Here is a 21,581-nt window from a genome sequence, read left to right as displayed (position 1 = left end):
TGTTGTACGATTGATGACAATGATTCTATCATCATTAGAGTCTGTAACAATATGATGGATGACAATATGATCAAAAAAGGAACCAAAAGATGATGTTTTTTACATAGTTGTGCAGTTACCTTGTAGCATTCAATTAAGTTTATCTTCACTGAGTGTTTTCAATTTTAATATTTCCAAGGGGAATGCAGATTCTGAAAGGTTTTTGCTAAAGAAAAGTTTTGAGCTTGCACTAAGTATTAACGCTAAACGTAATCGAATGCAAAAAATTGAATCCGCCTCTAACAATCTAGAGCCACCTAATGTGTACTCAAATAATTGCACCTTGCCCATTTTTTAAGTTTACTTAAAAGCTACATTCTTGGAAATTGTTGTAGGTAGAGCTGGGCAAAACTCAACCCAAACCACCCAACCCGATCTTTTTTAAGTTCAATTGGGTTGGGTTGGGTTGGGTTAGGTCCCGAGTTATGATTTAAAACACAACTCAATCCAACCCACCTGATGAATTAGAAAAATTAATATCTAATATAAAAAAAAAATTAAAAAAAAAAACCTAAATAAACACAATAGTAAAGATATGAGGACTTGTAATTTATAAACGTTCATTTTCTTTGTATAGATTGATTCACATAAACACTATGTACAAATGAAATGTTATGTGACGATAAAGTAAAAATTAAGAACATGATGATGAAATGAATAAATCCAAAAAAAAAATTAAAAAAAATGCTTCATAAACATTAAACTTATTTATTTATTATTTTTTAGAAAAAGTTCCTTATATAAGTATTAAAAAACGAAGGTTTTCAAATAATTTCACACTTTAAAAATTTATCCAAATTCAAAAAAAAAAAAAAAAAAAAAAAAAAAAAGGTTATCCAACTTTATTTGGGCTGAAGCCTAAACCGACCAATCAAGTTTGGGTTGAGTTGGATTTAAACCATTAATTGGACCGACCATGTTGGGATGAATTAAGGTTGGAGAAAAAATAGATCCAACCCAACCCATGCCCACCCTTAGTTGTGGGGTCAAACCGTCCACCACTAATACGCAGCAAAATAATTTTTCCTTCTTTTGTGTGACAAAACAAGATATTGACAAGAAAAATATTGATTTTAATGTATAAAAATCTTTTAATGCAAGAGAAAAACCACACGAGACCGTAATCCATTTAACTTCTACTATATCACAAATAATGAAATTACAAAACTTATAATAACAACAAGAGAAGAAATAATTACTTGGCTAACTAGAGGTACTCTCTCTCTACTTTTCTTTCTACATAAAATTGAGTTCTTTCATAATTTTATCTCTAATCTCTTTAGTAGAAGCTCTCCAAAATTGTCGTTTAAGTATGAAAACTCTCATCATATCTATAAGAAAGCATTGACGGTTAGTAGCCTATAAATCTAGTTAAGGCCATCTCTATACCAAATGAACGGTGTTTTATTATTTTATTCATTATTTTGATTTTTGACAATGTATTTATTTAAAAAATTATTTATTTATTTATTTTATAACTATATAAAAATTACTAAATCATAACTTCGTTAAATTAACAAATATATTAAATTGTTATTGATTACTAAATTATTCACATGTTTTATATATTATGTTAAATTGACAAAAATAATTAATTATATTATTAATTTATTACAAAACAATAACGTTAAATTTACAAAAATAATTACTAAACTAAAAAATCCTTAATTATTATTAATTATATTATTAAAATAATAAACTTTAATAATAATAATAATAATAATAATAATAATAATATTATTATTATTATTATAAAACGAAAATTACACAAATACATTTAACCATTATCTTTGAAAAATGTAAAAGATGAGCAAAAAGGACATTGCACCATTTATTGCAAAAAATGGCGCAATGATTGGAGGGAGGTGCACCAAATTTTGGTGTAATTTGGTGCAATAGGGCACCCATTGGAGATGGCCTAAAAATTCAAAAGTTTAACTTGATATAGAAATGACAAATCTAAATTTTTCTTTATTTATTTCATACAACTGATACTTGCCATTTATCCAAATAATTACAGCTAAATTCTCATATTTTAGTGAATTAATTAGGCAAAGTCTCCACTCCAGAACGTAATCTTATCTTTATTTGGTTGGAAGAAGACAGTTTGAAATTTACTTTATTTCCTTGCCAAGCATCTTCACCTTTATGTCAACAATAATGGTTATCCATCATCTTCATTTGCTAAAAGAAGCAAAATTGGTTTTCTCTTCCTTAAATATTTGCTAATATTTGTAGCAAAATTGATTTTATCCAAGCTACATGTGGCGGACCCCACAACAAATCTCCCCTCCGCCTCATGTGGTGGGTTCTATGAACCCACTTCTTGCCTTAAAGCTTCGAGCTTCACATTAGGTAAAGATTTCATTAACATATATGATCCATATTGCAAGTATGAATTTTCCCTAAATTCAATAGCTTGGCTTCAAGTACATCACTAATTCACTGGTAACTGACATCAATATGCTTTGATCTAGAATGAAATGTTGAGTTCTTGGAAAGATGGATAACACTTTAACTATCACAATAAACAACATACTTTTCTTGTTGTAATCCCAAATCTTGAAAAAATTTCTTCATCCAAAAAGCTTCTTTAAGAGCTTCAGTTATGACAATATATACAGCTTTCATGGATGATAGAGCTACATATTTCTGCAACCTGGACTGCCAAGAAATAGCTCCCATGAAAATGTTTTCAAGAATCCCAATGTGGACTTCCTAGAATCGCTCACCTACCATATATGCATTAGTGTATCCATCTAACACAAGTTTACCACTACCAAAGCGCACGCGCACCCTAGAAGTACCTCTTAGATGCCTAAGTATCCATTTCACCGCTAACCATGTTCTGTTCCAAGATTTGAAAGAAATCAACTGAAACTCCAACGGCATGACCGATGTCTGGTATTGTACACACCATAACATACATCAAGCTGCCAACTACATATGCATAAGGTACTTTGCTCATTTCTTCTTTTCTTTCTAACTTGTAGAACATTGTTTAGCTGTCAACTTAAAATGACTCACAAGTGGAGAAGAAACGGATGTTACCTTACTCATGTTGAATCTTTCAAGAACTTTTTCAATATAATTTTCTTAAAATAGCCACAACTTTCAATTCTTCCCATCATGGAATATCTTCACGTCGAGAATTTGTGTTGCTAATCCCAAGTTATTCATTGCAAAACACTTAACTCCATTTTAAATTTGGCAATCTTGTTGACATCTTGACCAACAAATAGCATGTCATCAACATATAGCAGGAGAATAATATAATTCTCAACAACAAATTTCTTTACAAATACACAATGGTCTAACGCCGTTCTAATGTATTCCTAACTAGTCATAAAGTGGTCAAACTTCGTATACCGCTAATAAAACTTGGTGCAAAATCAAAGAAGAGAAAATCAATTTTGCTACAAACGTTAGCAAATATTCAAGGAAGAGAAAATCAATTTTGCTTCTTCTAGCAAATGAAGATTATGAGCAGCCATTATCATTGAGATAAAGGTGGAGATTTTTTACAAGGAAATGAAATAAAATCCAAGTTATCTTCTTTCAACCAATGAAGATACAACTATATCCAATAATATTGAAGACGTGCTAGAACGAAGAACTTGCCTACGTAAATTACTAAAATGATAACTTAGCTGCAATTATTTAGATAAATAGCAAGCACCAATTGTAAGAAATGAAGTAAAAAAATTCATATTTACCATTTCTTTATCAAGTCAAAACTTTTGAACTTTTTAACTAGATCTGCAGCTAACTGCAAATTTTTTTTATAAATATGGTGAGAGTTTTCATACTTACGTGACAATTTCGAAAAGCCTCTGCTAGAGAGACTAGAGAGAAAATTGTTTGTGCAGAAAGAAAAATACTAAAGCATTTTATCTTAATCCTTAATTGTACCAAATTCATTTTTTCAACATCATCATCAACTTCTTCATTATAATTAAAATAACACTATTCAACTCTGGCTCATTTAATGATAAATTAGCAACCTCAAGCAATTCAACATCTTCAAGAATATCAAACAAATCTCCAACAATGTCCCACATTTTGGATTCTCCTTTTAAATAGAGATCTAATTTTCTTGATAAAAGACACAAATTTCTACGAATGAAAACCAATTCTTCAGCTCGTTGTGGAATTATTTTCTTCCTTCTCATATAGTGCACAAAAGAATATGTACTCCAATTTTTTTCACCACGAAATGAAGAAGGCTGCAAGAAATGTTTCAAAGCCATGCTTTGAAGCAAAGATGCATTTAAACCATGAAGTAGCTATCAGGTCATGTGTCCTAATGTATCCGCTACGCATAAAAATAATTAGAAAATGCATATTCAATAGTATCAAAAAATTAAAAAATATATCTGTTATATCGAAGAGTATCCAAACTTGAATATGTATTAGATTCCAGTACATAATCAATTTACAAATATTCATCCTACTTAGATTATGAGTCTTGTATTCACATTATTTGTGATATAGTGAAAGTTGAATTGGACTACGGTCGGTGGAATTTTATTTTTTTCTTTTTTCCTTTTTTTTTTTTTTTTTGCATTGTAAGATTTTTACATACTAAAATAGGCATTTTTCTTGTCAAATTATTTTCATATCTTTGGTTTTGTCAATATCCCGTTTTGTCAATTCTGTCGTATTACTAGTAGACGATTTTTTCCAAATAGAAACCAAGTTTTATTAGTAAAATAACACTAACATTAAAAATCATACAAAATAAATAGCTTAAAAATGAGCAAAATCATTAATAAAACATGATGTTGATAAGATGAAACAAAAATACATCTTGAAGCTCGAAATCACCTTAGAGTAAGGAATGATGTGGTCATAATCATGGCAAAGGCAACCGGGGCAGCCCACAAGCTTCCTAAACACAGTGTTCCCCAACGGGTCCCGGCGCCATCGATCGGGGTCACGACCCTTGATTTTCTGTGCTTTTGCCCAGCATTGTTGCTTCACACTGTGCGGGAAGCTTCTCGGATTCACGTTCGGTTCCGGTGAGATTTGGAGGCTCTCGAATATTGCGAGCTCTTCGGTCACAAGCCCGCTGTCGAGAAGTACGGCTGAGGAAGGTGAAGTGCGTGAACTGGTTGTATCCGACCCGATTGGGCTTCGGGGTCGGGCACGGGTGGGGGAGGAACCGGTTTTGTTTCTTCGTCTGTTCTCTGTTTTTGGCCTCATTTTTAGATTCAAAACTAGAAACTCAAAAATACTTTTGTAGCATTTTCATAATTATATGGAAAATTACTATTTTGGCTCTCGATTTTTTCAAATATTTTTATTTTGATCCCTAAACTTTCAAGTGTATCATTTTAGGTCCATATTTATTCAATATATGCATTTTCTTATTACAATGGATTCCATTCTAACAAAGGCTATTAAAAAATAAATGGGTTAATTTCACAAACGGTCACTGAACTTACTGAAAAATTATAAAACGGTCACTGAAGTTTAAAACTTTCAGCAACGATCACTTAAGTATTGGAACGCTTTCAAAAATGGTCATTAAAGTTTAAAAAATTTTGAGCTACTTTTGCGACAATTTTTCGACCACTTCCGAAGACCGATACAACTGGATTTTGATACCATTGGAAAGCCTATAATGTCTTCTTCAATTACAATAAAAAATCTGCCCCAAACTCCAAAGGATTCGGCTAGAATAAACCCACAAATTTGGCTACCCGAAAAGGCAAATATCTGCCCAAATTTTTAGATTTTTGTGGACTTTTGCGGCGATTTTTTGACAACTTTCGACCACCAAAATAGCCAAATCTTGATATCCTTGGAAAGCCCACAATGTCCTCTTTAATTAGCATCCAAAATCTTCTCAAAACTCCAAAGGATTCAGCCGGAATAAACTCACAAAGTTGACATCCCAAATTTTCGCCTTTTTGGGATGCCGACTTTGCGGGTTTATTCCGATCGAATCCTTTGGAGTTTGGGGGAGATTTTGGATGGTAATTGAAGAGAACATTGTGGGCTTTCCAACGATATCAAAATTTGGCGGTCTTGGTGGTCGAAAGTCGCTGGAAAATTGCCGTAAAAGTCGCCCAAAAATCTGAAAATTTGGGCAGATTTTCAGATTTTTTTGGGTGACTTTTGCGGTGATTTTCCGCTCGAATTCCTTGGTGTTACGGAGAGATTTTGAGTGGTAATTGAATAAAACGTTGTGGGCTTTCCAATGGTATCAAAATTCGATGGTATCGGTGGTTGGAAGTAGCCGAAAAATTGTCGCAAATGTAACTAAAAAAATATTTTTCAACTTCAGTGACCGTTTTAGAAACTTTTTAAACTTAAATGACCGTTTTTTAACGCGTCACAATACTTAAGTGATCGTTACTGAAAGTTTTAAACTTCTGTGACCGTTTTGTAATTTTTCTGTAAGTTCAGTGACCGTTTGTGAAATTAAGCCAAAAATAAATAAATAAATTTTCCCCTGGAAATGCAACATTTTTTTTAAAAAAAATTTATGGGGTCTCGATAACTCCTCGATATTTATTATCAATCAAGTAACGTGCAACTTGTTGGAGAAATACTTTCAATAGTATTGAATGCTCTCTTAAATCTATGGATCGTGACACTTTAGATTGTAGTGGAAAAATGTGTGTGGACAATCTTATTCCCGATTACAATAATCGAGATGAAGCACAAAATTTTAATTTGAGATGTTTGAAAATGTCACTATAAGCTATGCCCTTGTTTGAGAGAATTTTTTTGGAAAGAATGGGTTTTTGAATTGTAAATTTTGGAAGCATTTGTGGATAAAAAATAATAAAAAATTTTGGATTTACATGAAAAATATTTTATTATAAGAATATGTAGTTGAACGTGAGTATGAGAAAGAAAGAATGACCCCTATTTGGGATATATTTTAATGTGTTTTTGGGAAAAATGTATTTTGTAATAGTGATTTTTATTGAATAATATGTGATTAAAAAAAAGAAAAATTTTTAAATTTACGTGATTGGAGAATGGGATTAAAAAAAAGAGAAATAAAAGAAAAAATGTATTAGAATTATAAAGTTGAGAAAGAATGGTTGTCAAATAAGAGTCAAGACTTTTTTAGGGGAGAATTTATAAACGATTTAATTTATAAATAAAATAAAAATGACTAATGAATAAGTTGATAGTACTTAAGAGTACATTGAAATGTGTATTGAGAAAAATGGAGGTTAGTTTGTATTTCAACTATTTATGATGAAGTTTACACGACTTTTTCGATAAAAATTTTCGCATAAACAGGATGAGAGCAAATTATTTTGCCATCCTTGTGTGAGGGATACAGAGACGGATATAGGGAGAATGGGCTGGACTGTAGTCCCCCCAAGGCCTAAGAAATTTATTTTTTTAATGCATTTTTCTTTTTCTTTTTTGGAAAAAAATAGTTTTTTGTGTTTAAAAAAAAAATTTCACGTATTAGCCCGACTTGAAATTTTGTAGCCCGATCTTGGATCTATCCCTGAAGGAATAGTTATTTTCCTATTCTCTTCTATGTTGCTTTCCTTTATTTCCTTTTGCTTTTTCCTTTTTCTCTTTTGCTTTTTCTGAAAAGAATAATATGTTGAAGATCCCTTGAATTTTCAAAGAAAAGATGTTTTTATCCAATAGTTTGTAAACATTGGGATTCGTACCAAAAAGAATTAGGATTTTATTATAATAAGATAAACATTTCAAATGTTATTGACTAATTAAAAGGTTTTATTTATTTTTGTAAAATATAGTTTGTTTGCATAAAAAAATGCACCAACAGAAATCCCTGTCAACTCCCTCCACGTAGGCATCACATGCACACACGAACACCATATCAAGAGACAAAGGCCAACGTTCAAGAAAAATGTCTGAAGTTCGCTTGCACTCTGACAGTTAAGTCAATGGCTGAAGAATTATAAAGAGTGCAAGAGACGAGGGATGAGATTTGGTTAAGATTAAAATAAACATACTTTATTATCAAATGAACTCACACACACACACACCCGCATATATATGGCATGATGGGCTGAGCTCTAAGTCCAATATGAAGTTACTTGATTAAAGAGTAAATTACACATATTACCCATTTTTCGTTAATAATTCATATAATACTTTTCCCATTTTTTTTACCCTATTAATACTGACTTTTCTAAAGTAAACAATGAAATATCATAATCAAATTAACATAATATTTGAATATTTTGACAACTTATATCACTCCACCAAATAAGCCCAATCAAATTACCACAATTAATGTTTAACATCCCCAAAAATAACTTGTCACAATCCAAACAAAAAAAATAAAAACAAAAACAAAACAATTTCACCTTATCCGTCTTTGACCAAAATTGAAATCCAAAACCATGTAATTCAAAAAATCACCAAACATCCCACGGATCACTCCACTCTATATACCATCCTGAAAAAATAGGCATGTGTGTTTCAAAGAACTGATGGAATTTCAATTACAATTCAACATGAATTTGAAGAAATCAAATTAAAGAAAAATTTTGTTTAACCTTTTTTTTTATATATAGCTTATTTTTATTAGAAGATACCCTATAAATTTTATTTTTGACCCCCTAATCCAAGTCGTCTGGATCCGCCCCTACTCACGTAATGTGAGGAGGGAGAGGAAGCTAAGGGCATAAAAAATGTTTAATTTCGTTAGTTGTCTGTCTCTTGAACAACGATATTAGTTCTACATAGAAAAATACATTAATGACTGTGTAGCAAATTTGTTCGATATTTTTTCTCTGTAAATGTTGATAGTTTATTTTGTCCATCGATCTTAGAGTGATGTGGAATAAATGAATGAAATGTCCAGGCAATGGTGATGTATTTTGAATGCAAAAATATGTTATTATTTATAAATCTAAATAAAGGCTAGTTATCGATTATCTTATCCGTACATAATTTTCAGGTTTTATCAAATATGCTACTCATTTCATGGGGCATTTCAATTTCTTGTCTTTTTTTTTTTTTTTTTTATAATTTTTTAATGTAGTGGTAGAGTATGTTTCTGTACTCAAATACAGCCTTGCATTATTTCAACATTTTCCAGAAGTTTGTAATCTTTAGTTGTTGGAAACGTTTTTTTGGATATATATTTGTATTGTTGGAAATGTATTAAGTGTTGGAGGAATTTTGTGAATAGTGACGCCAAAATAAGTATAATGATGGTTTGTAAACAAGAAGAAGAAGAAAGTAGGGACAAAGTCGAGGCAAAAGTTGGACTCTTTGTCCTTAAGTCGAATTTGCCCCGCAACGGTGCCTACGGATTTCGGCAATCGACTCCCAAGATACAACGGCTACACTTGTGTTTGTAGCACTCCAAAACACAAGTACAACGAACCAAATTTAGGCTTATGTACTCCAAGGATGAAATGAAGGAAAATCAAAATAAATGAAATGATTTTGATTTTGGACAGAAGAGAGAATGAGAGACGTTTTGCATATCAAATTGTGTGGAATAGGACACCCAAAGAGTCCTATTTATAGACCATGAAAGGGTGTGGACGAAATGGTTGAGGTCAAACCATGCACCCTTTCCAAACAATGTACTTTTATGAAAAGGTGTCTATTCACTGATTTTCGTCCTTTTTCGTAATTTCTCATTCATCCGATATTGATTTTCGAAATGCCAAATATACCCTTCAATATATGCAGAGAAATCAAAATTCTCTTTCGGGGCGCTGCCCCCTCGACCTCCGCGACCTGACCGGGCAGGTCGATCCCCGTTTGTGCGCCCCGAAGCGGCGAAGGGGCAAACAATTTTGCCTAAACAGATTGAGTTGAGCTTTTGAGTATTTGGCCGAAGTCGATACGAAGTCACTTTAATCGATTTTTCAATTCTTGATTTATTTAACCAATATCCAACATTTAGTTAGCACATCCAAATCTCCTGGATTGGTTTTATACCATTTGCGTTAATCTCCCTGAATGTTTCCTATACATGTATTCTAAATGCTCAGTTTTAGGAGTGATCTCGTAAAAGTAAGATATGGAATTAAATAAAATCTGGCCCTTATTTGAAAGTCTCGAATGATTGCAAGCTATTAAAGTCCAAGAAATGTAACAAAAGCTAGCTTCAATCCCACCCCCTCATCTCCTCGTAATTTCAATTGCTCTTCTTGTGAGATCGTGATTTGCAAATTCACCAATAGTGCTTTCCACGAGATAAAATTATGATACTTTGTTTCGTAAAAAATCGTGTACAACAATGCAGCCACTCTTAGCATACATGTTCTTAAGTGTCATTCTGTATCATGAAAACATATTTTCAGATGGCAAATATGAATCTGAAAACCGAAAATTTCGAGTTCAAATATATGTAAGTGTAGCACATAACAAGGTTTGAAACAGTATCTTACAAAATGAAAAAATTAATAACAGAATATACGTTTTTGCAAAGGACCTTTCTTCTTGATGGATATATAGATACAGAAAATACAAAGAGAGGATGATTATCTCCACACACTAGCTTGGGATACGATTTGCCCATTCTTGATGGGATATGATTTGCCCATTCTACTTTTTTAGGGGGAAAAAAATCTTTATTGATTTTGAAGAGGCATTAAATGATAAGCTTAATCTTAGGATAATTTAAAAATATGTAAGTTACATAAGACTCTTTAGGATCTATATCTGGCATTTAAATTACATAAGACTCTTTGGGATCTATATTTGGTATATAGTATTTCTTAAAACATTTGCCAATTCACACAATAATTATGGATTGTAAACATCACATAGTATATTTTGAAATTTTATTTTGTAATGAAGTAGATATGAATTTTTCAATTGATTAAATAGGGCAATCATTCCCATTATACAATTATTTAATTAAATATGTTCAATCAATTGACTAGTCGATGCCATGCCGCATATATGGATTCCCTCCGTTACGCACATGCCAAGTGATTTATAGGTGTAACAATAGTCCCTAAGTCTAAGTCATACATTCACATGAGGGTCGAACTTTGAAATACAAGTTGTTAAGCATGCGAGATCTTATAGATTGCCTTAGAAATGAATAGTTCCAATAAGCGAGGAGAAAATATGCATTGATCCCAAACATGTGAAGACTTATGAATTGTCTCAAGAATATAATCAGCTTTAATATATGAGGACTTACGAACCATCTCAAAAATATCTCTTTGAGCCCGAATAAGTGAAGACTTATAGATTGCCTTAAAAGATAGATATCGCATATAATTTGTTAAAATTTCTCCTACATATCCTATGTAATATTTACTAAACCATCTTACAATATAAAACAATATATCCACTACATATATACAAAATAAATTTGGGATTCATTTGTCCCTCCAAATAATGACAATAAAGAGAAATATATATAGTTTAAATTTCTCCAAAATATAATGTTTAGAGGGTTTGTCATGCATCAACGTAAATCATATGCTTACGCAGCTCAGTATAACGGTATTACTAATGTGAAGTAAGTAACATGTTGATAATGTAGATAATGAGATATACGTACTGATAGTAGTAAAAATAGTGTTGTGACAAGCTAGTAGTAATAATATAATGATACTAAGATACATGTATTACAATACTCTCTCAAATTCAAGTATAGATATTCATATCATAGCTAGAACTAAGAAAACAGGACCTTTCATGAAAAGCATTTAATTAATTTAGAAGCATTAATTTGAAATTTGAGTTGTTCTGAACATACTGAAGTGATGCTTCAATTTTGCTAAAATTTGATGCGAAGACGAGACTCTGAAGTGCTAAAGTGAAGATGAAGCGTTTTTCAAAGTCATCTTCGGAGATTTGAATATAAGCTTCTTTTCGGATGGTTCATCTATACAGAAGCTTCTCCTATGACTTTTTGTCCATGTGAGGCACGTGTTATCTGTTTCTACGAATCAAGCTAGAGCCTATAGCTTAATTATAAATAATGCTTAAATTCTTCTACTTTTAAACAAATTGACAAAATATTAATTAAATACATAACTATATAGTATCAAGAAGGTAAATCACATCCCAAGCTATGATTACATTAAGTTGAACTTTTCACGGGTTATAAAATATTTTTTTTTAAAAAAATCAATTAAATTTGTAAACAATGCAAGAAAATAAAGGCTTGAATTGGAAAGAATTTGTGCTTTATTTCATCAACTTAGAGTTTAGAATTTTAGACAAATTACTATCCAAATTAGAGTTTTTATGTTTTTGTATTTTTTTTTTTTTACCCACCTTATAAATTGTATAAAGAATAGATTCCATTTGGGTATCCACGGTTCTGGTTTAGGAACCATGAACCCCGAACCCAATTGATTCTCAATTTTGGTTCCTAAATATTTTTTTGGAACCAGACCGAAACCTCAAAATGGGTTCAGTTTCGATTATAATGTCCAAGCCTACAAATAGGTGCTAAGAGTTGCACATATTACAGGATCAAAAGCTTGACCGAAGAAACTGGTTGACTAGATGGTCAACTTGAAGGACATTCAAATTTGAACATATACTTAAAAGAGTAGTTGCTCATTTATTAGAGAGTGTTTGATATCCATTTTTATAGAAAAATGAATTTTAGAATGGTAATTTAATAGAGAATGTGTGGATGAAAAATAAGGAAAAGTTTTTTATTTACGTGTAATATTATTTTAACGAAAAATGTGTGATTAAAAAAAATATAGAAAAAAATATATTTCGATAAAAATGAGAATCAAACGAAGCCTTAAAACTTATGTTTTAAGTTTTCAAGATACAAAAATAACAGGCCTTCTTAGACAAGAAAAAAAGACTTTAAGTTTAACAAGCTTTCTTGGTCATCATCTAACAAGTCTTGTGTTTTTGAATTTTTGCCGGATCCTAGTGCTCACTTATCAAGTAAATTAGACTTGAAGAATACTAAAGAAAGATTTAATGGTTAAATGCAATTTAAAGAAACTAAAAAAAATTGAGAGTGTCGATCAAAGTTATAGATACAAAATCAAACCTAATTGAATTAATAACAAGACGTGTGTATCGCTTTAGACGTCTATGTAATTAATCATAAATTTGCAACATTATTCCAAGTTATTGAAAATTTTTATTTTCACATTTTTCAAGACTAAATTAGAGCAATTGCTTGTAGGTTTCAAATCAATCACGTGTTAATGAAAATAAATAAAGATGAAGACTTAAAATTTGTGATCCACGAAGAGTTGACTAGCACAAGATTGGTCAACATTTAAGAATAATGTTATTTGAACGTAATGAAATTATATAATGGTTTACAACAAAGAAGGTGTCAAAAAGAGATTATGAAAGTTATTTTCTTTATTATGTTGAAGAAATTTTTACTTAATTATATCCCACCTCATAATGTGTATATAAACAATTATGTATATATAGCACAAACTTTTAACGCCTTGTTAGCCATTGATCTTTATCAAAAATTAGTTCAATCAAAAGTTGAATAAATTAAATAATACTTATTTTAAGTTGTATTTAACATATATTCGTAAAAAAAAACTATTTTTTGTCGATTAGATACATTGTCATCATAAATTTAAAAGCGTGGAAAAGAATTATTTTAGATCAAGTTGAACATGATTTTAGAAAATTACTCTACGATTATAGTCCAGCAAAAAAAGAATTATGTCACTTCGTCTCTTATGGGGTGGCCGAGTTGGTGGCGTAGGTGAGCGCGGAGGCTTTTGGTCACGAGTTCAATTCTCCCTACCAACACTTTCTCAGTCGAGCATGTCACACGGAGCTTGCCTAGTGCGTTTTACCTAGGAATGGAAATGGATCGAGCCAAGCCGACTCGGCCCTTTAACCCACGAGCTCGGCTCAATCTCGTGCGCGAACCGCTCGCGAGCTAGTGATTTTTTTAATTTTTTTTTGATAAATTTGCACATTTTAGAGCCTTTTTTTAAAAAAAAAAATCATATTTTTTTACTCAACTCGTGAGCTCGTCAAAATAGCTCGTGGGCCATGTGCTCACGAGCCGCTCGTGGGCTCGACAAGCCAAGCAGGCTTGGCTCGTGGGATTGAGCCCCTGCTTGGCTTGGACTCGGGTTCATTATTTGACGAGCCCGAGCGGCCCAGGAGCCAGATTTTGACGAGCCGAGCGGCTCAAGCTCGGCCCGTTTGACATCTCTAGATTTATCTGGCTGGCGTGGTTTGCAGGCTATTGCGTCAGTCCCAGAATTTATCCAATACGCATCCAAAGGGTAACGGCTGCGAGTTCCCCTGTCATAAAATAAATAAATAAATAATAATAAATTGTGTCACTTTAAACTTAGAAAATTCAACTTAAACTTGCACATCTTAGCGCTCCTAGTCTTATCCCTCCCTTGTCATGGAAATTTATCGCAATAGAATTCAAACAAGTGATCACTAATATAGATGAATTGATACCTCATTTATTAAGTAGACCTTGACTTGTGGAAATTAATTATTACTAAAGCCACGACAATGAAAGTGCATGAGAAATTTCATACTTTCATTTGTCTTGGGGGCCTACCAAGGAAACTCTTAAAATACTTACTCTCTTTAGTCACTATCAAGCATTGGATGAGGAAGTCGTGCAATGGAGTGTGGAATACACACGATGAGTGCACGAAAAGTCTAGCCATGACATGTGCGATGCACGATATTGAATAGAATTAGACGGTGCAATTTTACGTAGTTTTAACTTTTTTCATCAAGTGTTCTTTTGATAAAATTTTGTTAAAATTTATCAACTTTTCAATTGGTCAAACTCCAATTTTAACTATATACTTTATGAGAGATACAATTTTTATCGATTTTTTAAACATTATTTCGCAAACTTTTATCAAAATCTGTTATAATTTTTATCAAAAATTTTGTTAAACAATCCTAACTAATTCAATACACCTACCAAAAGTGCTCCTAAAACACATAACAATGCATATGATTTGATAATGGAATTGATTTATTGGTTTGCTTGAATTAAGTGATGGCCAAGGTATTTAAGAGCAAGTATAAAAAAAAAATTCTAGTATTGAACAAAATAAGGTTGTACAAAATGGAATGACAACATAATGGAATTTTCCCCGTTTGGCCCCATTATTTCAAATTTTAATGAATAGAATAATTTATTTTTATTTTTTTTAGAAAAATAGATGGTTGAAACAAGAAAAAAAAGTTTTCAATTTACATATAATATTATTTTATGAAAAAATGTATGGTAAAAAATAGAAGAGAGAAAAATAAAAATTAATTTAACGGGGATCATGTTTGGTGTGTAATTTGAAATTTTTTATTTATTACTCAATGAAATAACTATTAGGTGTTTGAATTACACGCGAGCAGTTAACGTGAGAAAGAGAAATAAGGACTGTTTCAGCAAATGAAATGTTCATACAGAGATGTGGTTGTCAAAATTCAAAAGCTAGGTAATATGACAGGGACCATTATTTCTTGGATTAATCTATTTGTACCCGAGCGTTTATACGCCCGATTACCCGCCTTTCATATTGGGGGCGGGGCTAGTGTACAATAAATGTGTGGGACTCGCCTCCATGTGAGGGGCGTGTAAACGCTAGGGCATATGTAGCAAATCCCTTATTTCTTCAAGCTTTTGTTTGGCTTCCATTTTGTCAAATTAAAATAGGCGGAATAGTATTTTTTTAAAAATTGAGTGGTTTAAAAAAAATGAAAATTTTTCGATTGACGTATAATATTATTTTACAGAAGATTGTATGATTGCAAATAGGAGAGATAAAAATGAAATTTAATTTAATAGAGACCAAACGGGACCCTTTTGGCTCGTAGGCATGCATCAAGTGATAAAAATAGAATTGATTGCTTTATTCGAGTATTTTCCATACATGAGACTTTTTTCTTACACTTTACACCTAGCCCCCCGCCTTTTTCCGCTTTTGAGATTACTAAAACAAATAGTTCTAGTAATGAAAAATGGCTTTAATTTATCTAAATAGATTGTTGGATTTCAATTTTAGTCATTTCATTTGCTTATTTTACTAAGCTCCATGTCACAATCCTACGTTAAGAGATCTATTCATTCTATGGAGCATATAAAGAGCTCAATTCATTCTCAAAGTCAGGATTTTTGTACCACGACATGATTGATTGGCATTATTACTTGGAAAATGGAAACTAACATAGGATTGTGAGGTAAAGTTTAGTAATGGGCGCTCACGAATAATTTACCCGATTGAGATAGATAAAAGTTGGATAACCTAATTGAGCCTTCGTTGAAAGCTTAGTGGCCGAAATGAAATTAACCTAAAAGTTTAAGGGGGGAAAAAAGGTCAGTCGAGACCCAGTTGCTTAATTCGTTGAAAATCCCTTGATTTTCATAGAATAAAATGTTGTTAAAAGTCCAATTAGAATAAGTTCGACCTCAATTTTTTTATTTTTTTTTAAAAAAAATAGATTTTGTAATAGTCATTTTTTGGAAGGAAAAAAATTGTGTGGTTAAAAAGTAGGAAAATATTTTGAGTTTGCATGTAAAATTATTTTATTAAAAAAATATATGGTTGAAAATGAATTTTAAAAAAAATAAAATAATGAGGCTCAAACATGAACTAATATATCAATTTTTTGTCCAATCAAAATTGAGTATAATTAATACTTGTCAAATAATCCTTATTCTAAGTTGTGTTCAACATGTATTGAAGCAATATTGACAACAAAAATTATTTTTTGTCATTATGACACATTGTCACACGAAAAAAAAAATTATAGATTAATTTCTTGATTATTTTCTGTCTTATCCGTAGAGACTTGTAATAAAGATGAAATTTTGGTGAAAATAAAACAAATTCTAGAGAATTGAATTGTTTAAAAATTATTTTCCCGGGAATTGTAAATTATTACGTTTGATTGGTATAATTTTTCACTTGGAAAATATTGAAATAAAAATATTTTTTTGGTTTTCGTTTAGATTTGTTTTATATGAAAATTATCAATTAAAAGGGATGAAATTTACTGGTACTGGGGATGAAATTTATTTTTATTGCAAAAAAAATCAAGAAAAACATCTATCTTTTGATATTCGTTTGACTTTGTTTTACATGAAAATTGTCAGTTAAAGGGAATTTTTTTTACAATAATTCTTAGAATTTGTTTCCATTGCAAAAAAAAAAAAAAAAATGTGCTACAGTAATCGAGAATTCCAATTCTCACCATTTTGATGAGAATTGGAATTCCTTGAATTGATGGAAAATGCTGACATAGCAAGAAGGTGAAAATTTCTATTCTAGAGAAAATTTTGGACAATCAAACACCTAAAAGTTGAATAATGGAACACAAATTTCATTTTCTATGGAACAAATGGCGGAACACAAATTTCATTTTCTATGGAACAAATGGCGGAACACAAATTTCATTTTCTATGGAACAAATGGCGGAACACAAATTTCATTTTCTATGGAACAAATGGCGGAACACAAATTTCATTTTCTATGGAACAAATGGCGGAATCAAACACTACCATAGAGTAATTCATTCATCTATATTTGTGATTACACGTTTGAAATTTTGAAGGCAAAACTATATGTATGAAAACGAGGTGAAAATTGGATATTTTAATTTTTTTTATTTTTCAAACAAAAAATTATTTATTGTTTTTTAATGGCATTATTGATGGTGAACTTAAGAATTTAAAAAAAAAAAAAAAGGTTAAAACCTTGTAATCTGAGCTGTCTAATTCTATTCAATATTACGTATATAATGTACCCTATCCTATGCTGCAATGCATAACTTGCTCCTTTACCATATGCTTAATAATAAGATAGTCTTTCAAGAGTTTGCTTCCCTAAGGCAAAGGCATTGAAATTTCTCCTACACTTCCATTGTTGTGAGTTTATCTATATTTATTTTTTGAAACTTGCTGTGTGTACAGAGAAGTGGTTCACAAAATCCTTTCAAAACGTACACAGCAGATGGGGTGATTTCATTTTTATTTTATTTTTTGTACTATTTTATTTACATGAGATCCACCACATGTGAGCGTTCTGTATTGTTTCTATGAAACCATTTCTGTACAAATGGAAAAACTTTTATTTTCCACAAGTCAAGGTCCACTCCATAATTGAGGTATCAATTTACTCTCTTTTGAATTTAATTGCAATAAATTTCTATGAAAATGAAATGTGAAGCCCTAATAGGTGTTAGTTCACACTTAACTTTCTAGGTTTTAGGCCATATAATTATTGTTTGGTTCGGCTTATCAAAATAAAGGTTTTTAAAATACTATTATCTTCAGTATTTGACTTGACACTATAACAAAAGACCTTGACTTCGTGGAAAATATTAAAACTGATGAGACACGACAAGACAAGACAACAAGGAAGTTGTAAGAAAATTCTCAGCACTACCATTGTCTTGGGGCAAGACAACAAATAAACTTTTAAAATCCATCTCACTATCGACTATCGAGAATATAAGTATGGAGTCAAGACAGCAAGTTACCCCGGAATGTGAGATACAAAAGATGAATGCAATTGCAATTTGGTAAGATATGTGGTTAAAAATTAATTATTAACTTTACTTTTAACGTTTTAATAAATTTTTAAGTTACATCAAACAACACTAGAATGCGTGCACTACATAATATTAAATAAGGCAAATTATAAAATAAAAAGTTATCATTTTTTCTTTTTACATTATTGAGTTCATTCAAACACAAGTGCCACTAAGCTCTTGTTCGGCTATTTTTTATAATCAATTAAATAACTTTTTATCTATATATTTCATGGAATCCCTAATATTACTCGTTTACGTATTGCTTATTTTTATTTATTTAAATTCATTATAAACAACTCCAAAACATGTACACAACTTTCAGCAAATTTTCAATTAGGTTATTAAATATTAATGTCTCAATTAGAGTAGTTAACATGTACATAGCATAATTGGAAGCCCTACTACAACGAATATTTCTCGTAATTGTTATGTGACATGTCAATTTACCATACACTATGTCATAAAGTGTTACAACAAAATAACACTTATTTAACATTATAATCAAAAGATACTATCATGATTCTCATTTTACCATTTACATTCTCGGGGCGCCATAGAGTGATTTCCTAGAACATCAATTATAGGAGGATTTTGAATTAAGTAATTTCCACCAATTTGGGGGAGAATAGGTGACGGAATGTGACCGAGTGATGAAATTGAAACGAAATTGAAGTTCAATGATCCAATGAATATAAAGTAAAGTTTAGTAACCTCATTGAAATTTTACTAAAAGTTCAATTGCATATGAAATTACCCTCAAAGTATCCGAGAGTAAGAATGAGAAAATACAATCAACTTAAGATAATTAGAGAAAGCCCAAATTTGTGCCTTCCCACTTCCCAGTAGGAAGGTTCCCAAGAAAAGTATCAACTCCTATACATTATTCCAACGGTTAAAAAACAATTATGAAAAAGGTGTCAATTTCAACTTTAAAGGAAAATTCAGTGAAGCTTCTTCAAATGCATTTATAAGCTTTGCTTCCTATAAAATGGACAAGAACTTGAGCACACTAACAAGTCATAGTATTAAGTAGTAAACGAGAGTTTACAACCTCTTTATCCACTCTTTCACTTGTAAAAACCCGAGTTTTATGCTTAAAGTTCGCGATAAATTTACGATGAGTTCAGCAAGTGGCAGTGTCAAATACATTTGTGGTGCAGCAGCAGCTAGTACTGTGGAATTCATTTCTTTGATCTTATGGTGTATATTTTTCAGCTTCATTTTTACATTTAAAGACTTGTACCTTACTTTTCGGGGCTTATTCCGAACCATTTCTCGTCTCTTATTTAGTATTCGAACTCAAGTAGACACTGTTTATGACAAAGTTTCGATTGTACAAAGTTGTAGTACGAGCAACGAGACTTTGATTAGCACGAGAGATGTTGAAATAGTAATTCATAATTTGGGACTAGTTTTTGACCCGAAAGAGGCATTAGGAGACCAGGACATTTTAGGTGCTTTCGAGGAAAATGAGACTCGCTTGGAGTTATTGAAAGAGGCATTTAATGTTTTTGATGAAAATAATGATGGCTATATTGCTGCGAGTGAGTTGAACAAAGTACTCAGTTCACTAGGTTTAACACAATTCTCCGACCAAGAATGTCGGAAAATGATTGTTGCGATGGACTCTAATGGAGATGAACGGATTGATTTTGATGAATTTGTAAAGCTCATGGGCGTTCATGTGTAATATTGTATTGGTCTTCTTTCTTTCTCTTTTGTTTGAAGGCTTAATAAATTGTACGAGTGGCAAGAATCGAGCCTAAGCTGAATGACATGTACATTTGGGTTTTATTATAAGTAATCTTACTCTTAAAGAACGTGATCAACTTATCAAGCTTTCGTTTGGTAAACTTATAGCTTTATAAAGATAAATATTAATAAGTTCAAAGAAATATGTGAATAACAATAAATAGTATGTATGAATATATAATTGAAATTAATATTTGATTTTAACTCAATTTACCAATGATTTATTAATTAATTGAGACTAAATTATACGTGTCACAAAATCAAGCCCGAAATTAATGAAATGCTTAATTTACTCTTCTTAAATGTAATCTTACTATTAATGTGATAAGGGAGTGTTTGGCAGGTTTTTATAGTCAAAAAAAGTACTTTTAAAAAATTATTCACACATTAGTCTCGAAAGTAATTTTAACTTTTTTAAAAACCTTGTCAAATGAACTTTAAGTCAACTTGATCGACTCACTATATTAGTAACACAAAACGGAGACGTGTCTACTTTAATTTTCTTAAAACTAATCTTACTCATAAAGCTACAAGTGAACTTTGATCAACTTCCTGCATTGTATTAGTATCCAAAATCAACCCATCTATTTCACAAATTGATTCAATTATGTCATGCATAATCAAATATTTTGTGTTGACCCAGTTTTCGTAATGATCACATGGACAACAAATACCGGGTTCATTCACGCCCAAACAAACAAATTTCGACACATTTTGATCGAAAATCCAGACATAAATGGACGGCGTTTATAAACGTGGAAGATGCTTGATGACACAAGATGAAAAACGTTCAAGCATCGACAATATGATAAAAAATGATTTCACATAAACAGACAATTGTGACTAACTCTACCAAAGTGAAAACAAACTAAACTCAAGTCAATAAGTGTGGAATAATCAAGAGGGGAGATTGAGTGTGGTTTTAAATATAGAGTTCCATTGCCCTTAAAATGATATAAAGAAGAGGTAATTATAGTGTTACATATGAAATGGTTTCCATTGAATGGGGAGGCACGTGGTTTCATCTCATTAATCGAAGCATCCTATCCTAGGCATCAATTCACACATGCTAGGCATGCATCATTTAATGCGCTCTGAAAAGGTAGCCACTCTAGGGCCTAGGTCTGAGTACCTATATAGTAGGCTGACAAGACTTGACATTCTTCTGCTACAACATAGGTCACGTCAATCATTCGCATAAAATCTTTATATAGAAGATCTCTTGATAAAAGTGAATATGAAATATTCTCCTTGAGGCTTTTGCTTCGGTAATATGAGTTTCGGTTACTTTTATAGTGTTTCGGTTTCAGGGTTTCGAT

General features: G+C 31.4%; 2 protein-coding genes across 2 annotated transcripts; one reads left to right on the top strand and one right to left on the bottom strand.

Annotated features, from left to right (window-relative positions):
- Positions 1-4,773: 4,773 nt before the first annotated feature.
- LOC111368023 lies at positions 4,774-5,271 on the bottom strand. Its single transcript, XM_022989185.1, has one exon. It carries the CDS (start codon positions 5,242-5,244, stop codon positions 4,789-4,791), a length of 456 nt encoding a protein of 151 aa, XP_022844953.1. The 5' UTR covers positions 5,245-5,271; the 3' UTR covers positions 4,774-4,788.
- A 13,162-nt stretch (positions 5,272-18,433) lies between these two features.
- LOC111366941 (probable calcium-binding protein CML30) lies at positions 18,434-20,200 on the top strand. The gene is made up of 2 exons (XM_022987621.1): positions 18,434-18,498; positions 19,726-20,200. Exons 1-2 carry the CDS (start codon positions 18,434-18,436, stop codon positions 20,198-20,200), a joined length of 540 nt encoding a protein of 179 aa, XP_022843389.1.
- The last annotated feature ends 1,381 nt before the right edge of the window (positions 20,201-21,581 follow it).

This window comes from Olea europaea, chromosome 18 (assembly GCF_002742605.1).
Source record: "Olea europaea var. sylvestris chromosome 18, O_europaea_v1, whole genome shotgun sequence".
NCBI lineage: Eukaryota > Viridiplantae > Streptophyta > Magnoliopsida > Lamiales > Oleaceae > Olea > Olea europaea.
This window is presented reverse-complemented; position numbering and strand designations above follow the sequence as displayed.

Excerpts from the sequence above, each read along its gene's own strand:
- LOC111366941 (XM_022987621.1), top strand. The coding sequence starts at position 18,434 with ATGGAGTCAAGACAGCAAGTTACCCCGGAATGTGAGATACAAAAGATG. Across the intron at positions 18,499-19,725 it reads ATGAATGCAATTGCAATTTG|CTTCATTTTTACATTTAAAG; the intron begins GTAAGATATGTG and ends TATATTTTTCAG.
- LOC111368023 (XM_022989185.1), bottom strand. The coding sequence starts at position 5,244 with ATGAGGCCAAAAACAGAGAACAGACGAAGAAACAAAACCGGTTCCTCC.